The 3,135-nt window shown below is 47.1% G+C and overlaps 1 protein-coding gene across 1 annotated transcript in view; it reads left to right on the forward strand.

Moving 5' to 3' along the window:
- CCDC59 (coiled-coil domain containing 59) overlaps nucleotides 1–3,135 on the forward strand; it is a 22,150-nt gene that overhangs the window by 3,754 nt on the left and 15,261 nt on the right. Inside the window, exons 2-3 of the mRNA XM_025205556.1 lie at nucleotides 95–232; nucleotides 1,262–1,484. Of these exons, the coding sequence (XP_025061341.1) occupies nucleotides 95–232; nucleotides 1,262–1,484 (361 nt within the window). The remainder of the gene's footprint in view (nucleotides 1–94; nucleotides 233–1,261; nucleotides 1,485–3,135) is intronic.

Genomic DNA, 3,135 nt, shown 5'->3' on the forward strand with positions numbered 1-3,135 from the left:
TGAGTGAGTGAGTGCGTGCGCGCGCGCGCGGCTCCCCCCTGCGCTGCTCCCCATGCGTTGCCAGGTCGCCCCTGTGACCCCGCTCCCTGCCCAGCGCGGGAGCAAGAGCCCCCCCCCAAGGGGGAGGGGTGGTCCGTCCTCTCGCCGAGCTGCTGCTTTCTAGAGCAGGAGCCAGGGTGCAGGGGCCTGCCGGGCCTGGGCTCAGCTGCCACATGTTGCCTCCAGCCTTACGGTGGGTTGCAGCTGAAGAAGGGCCTGGTTTCGCATTCAAGTTCGAGCTGAGTAGAAACCAGCTCTAAAGCTGTTGTACCTTGTTGGACACTGACTCTGTTGCGAGTTGGCTCGCTCTGTCGCAGGGTGGACATTTTTATGGTGTGGCTATTGCTTCGCACGTGTGGCTTGTCTGGTTTTCTTGCGTTGTTGGCCAATTTGTTGCCTAATACGCGTCAAGGGTGGTAGGGGCTGGAGGATGGTTTGCTGTGCTACAGTAAAACGTCTTGTTGTAAACCAGGGGTTCCAAAATTGTGGTATGCCTATCCCAGGGGTATACAAGACATCGGGGGGGGGGAATACAGGGGAGATATTGTGTAATGGTAGATGTAATTTTCATTATAATAGCACCTGGCATTTAAGGGGTTGAGATGTACGCTAATAGGGGTATGCAGGCAGCTGGTAAATCTGTAAGGAGTGCACAACAAGAAAAGCTTGAGAACCTCTACTCTGTACTAACCCTGTTGGTTTTTCTATTCTGTATCTCTGTAGCCCAGGGGATTCTCTCTTAGGGCACTTCAGAGCCATGGTGAACAGGAGGGTTAAAAGGTCTCTTTGGGTGAAGGCAGACAAGGTTCCTTGGGTGAATTTGATATCTTTTATTAGACCGGCCCAAATGGTTGGAGAATGGTTATTAAGCAAGCTTTCGGGTTCAAAAACCCTTCATCAGGCTGAGAAGGTTTCTTTGGGTGAATGCTTTTGAAAATTGTTTCTGCATAAATGCAGGGGACTTGACTCCAGGGGGGTGGCAAGTGAGAATTAGACTAATGGGAAAGAGGAATAGGGGTCAACGTTACCTTTTTCAAGTTTAGGGGCAAGAAACTTCTGGACACATCTCAAAATGGTTGACCCCATCTACACTAGCATGTATGCTGCCAGTTCTGCTGCGGCTGTGTTGTTGTGGGGAAATGGCTAGAAAACGTAGTGTCAGAGAGAAATTATCATTAACTTAGAGTCAGATGGACCTTATTTTCCTTTCTGATTGCTTCAGGACAAGGGTTTGTATCTTGGAGGAAGCAAAAGATCCAATGGGAATACAAGAAATTATTGAAGAGGGAAAGAAAAGCCAACTCTCCCCAGGATGTTCTCTACACAGATACTTATCCAGAACACTTGAAGCACCTCTATTTAGCTGAAGAGGAAATGCTTAAGCAACAACGCAAGGCTAAAAGCAATCCAGTTTTGTTGGAACAAAAGTGCAACATGGCAGTGAAGTAAGTAACTGTCTAAACCTGTTTTTACGTTGTTCTTTTATCTACTTTTGTATTCATTAAAGGGATATTAAGTTTTCGGATACTCCGGTTAGATTCAGTGGCTTGCTTGTTTAATTATGACCATGGGTAAAATAACCTACCAGTTAAGACTCGTCTTGCAAAGAGAGGTACCTGCATGCAGAGTCCAGCTGACTCCTTTGGGACCTAGCCCCCAGGACTGGATCCTTAATATGTTCAAGGTATGTCAATTAAGAAAAGAATAACAATAACAATGTAAAATAATTCTGTTGCTGTTCAATTGGTGCTGATAATAACAGGTAAAGGTGCTTTATTCTAGGATTTTTCTTGGCACCCTAAACTGTATGATGCCCCATGTAACTTAAGCAGCCAAAAGTGCACAAAGAATCAGTCTCCATAATACTGTTACGTAGTGGTGCTCAACCTAAGGCTCCTGGACCAGATCTTACCCCCAGTCTGTGGCATGGAGGATCAGCAGCAAGCACCTCAGCCTTACATGTCCCTTTCCCTGCCCTGCTGCTGACCTTTGCAGCCCTCTCTCCCTTTCTTCTTCTGTCTCCCCCTACAGCATGTACTCTCTCCTTCCTCCTTCCCTTTCTCCCTCTCTCCTCCCCTATGGTAGGGACTTTTTTTACTTGTTTCCTCTCCCCTGCTTCAGATTGTCAGCCACCTTACTCCTCACCTCCCACCCTCCTGTACCAAAGGGAAGTGTGAGATTATGGTGCACCTGACTTCCCTCTGTAAAAGGTTGAGCACCACTGCTGTAGAGCTGGGCTTGGCAGTCTACAATTTGCAGGCCAAATCTGCCCTAGAAAGAGACTTCTGTCCAGCTCACCAAAGTACACTTAGGTGAGAATGCATCATCTAGTGGCCATCTCTCTGAACTTGCTTCCAGCCTGAGGAGAACTAAGCTGTTGTAGAGGATAAATTGGCCTTCTTTATTGCTTTTTCTGCTACACTACTTCATGATCATGCAAATGGGGAGTAGGTGTGCACATGTTTGGAACCCTCTTTATCTAAATGCACTTGCTGTCATGACTCAACCTGTTGTCCTTGTGTGTCTCACTTAAAAAAGCCAAAAACCTGCGTACAAAGCTTTTTTTTGTTTCCTGCTTCTCTACATCTTTAATTTTATGTCTCCATATTTATATTTTAGTTGGTTCTATAACAAAGATTTACAATGTGACTAATGGAAACTAACTTATTTACAAGTGTGGTTCAGATCACAGCAGAATCCTGTGTATTCTTTTTTCCTCTTGTGATTGAAAGAAAATTATTTCATATACCATCCCTCCTGTTTAGGGGTGCCCTGATGGAGGTTTTGGGGACCGATACTGATAGCCAATTTTTAAGAAGGCATATCGGCAGATACCAATTTGATTTCCAATGTATAGCCCTGCAGCTTGAAGCAGCTGCACACAACATTAAGTCTGTGGTGATGGAAGTGGTGAGGGGGAGGGAAGGGGTGGGGGGGAAGTGATCAAGGCCCCCCGCAGTGAGGGAGGGAGGGAGTGGGGTTGGGGCAGGTGCTGCCCAGCTGGGGAGAGGCAAGACATGGGATGGAGCTGTGGCTGGTCTGGGGGGCAGCTCCCACCATTTTGCATACCCTGGAAGGGTATTGGGGGGAGCGGTG

The sequence above is a fragment of the Alligator sinensis genome, unplaced genomic scaffold (genome assembly GCF_000455745.1).
Source record: "Alligator sinensis unplaced genomic scaffold, ASM45574v1 scaffold976_1, whole genome shotgun sequence".
Lineage (NCBI taxonomy): Eukaryota > Metazoa > Chordata > Crocodylia > Alligatoridae > Alligator > Alligator sinensis.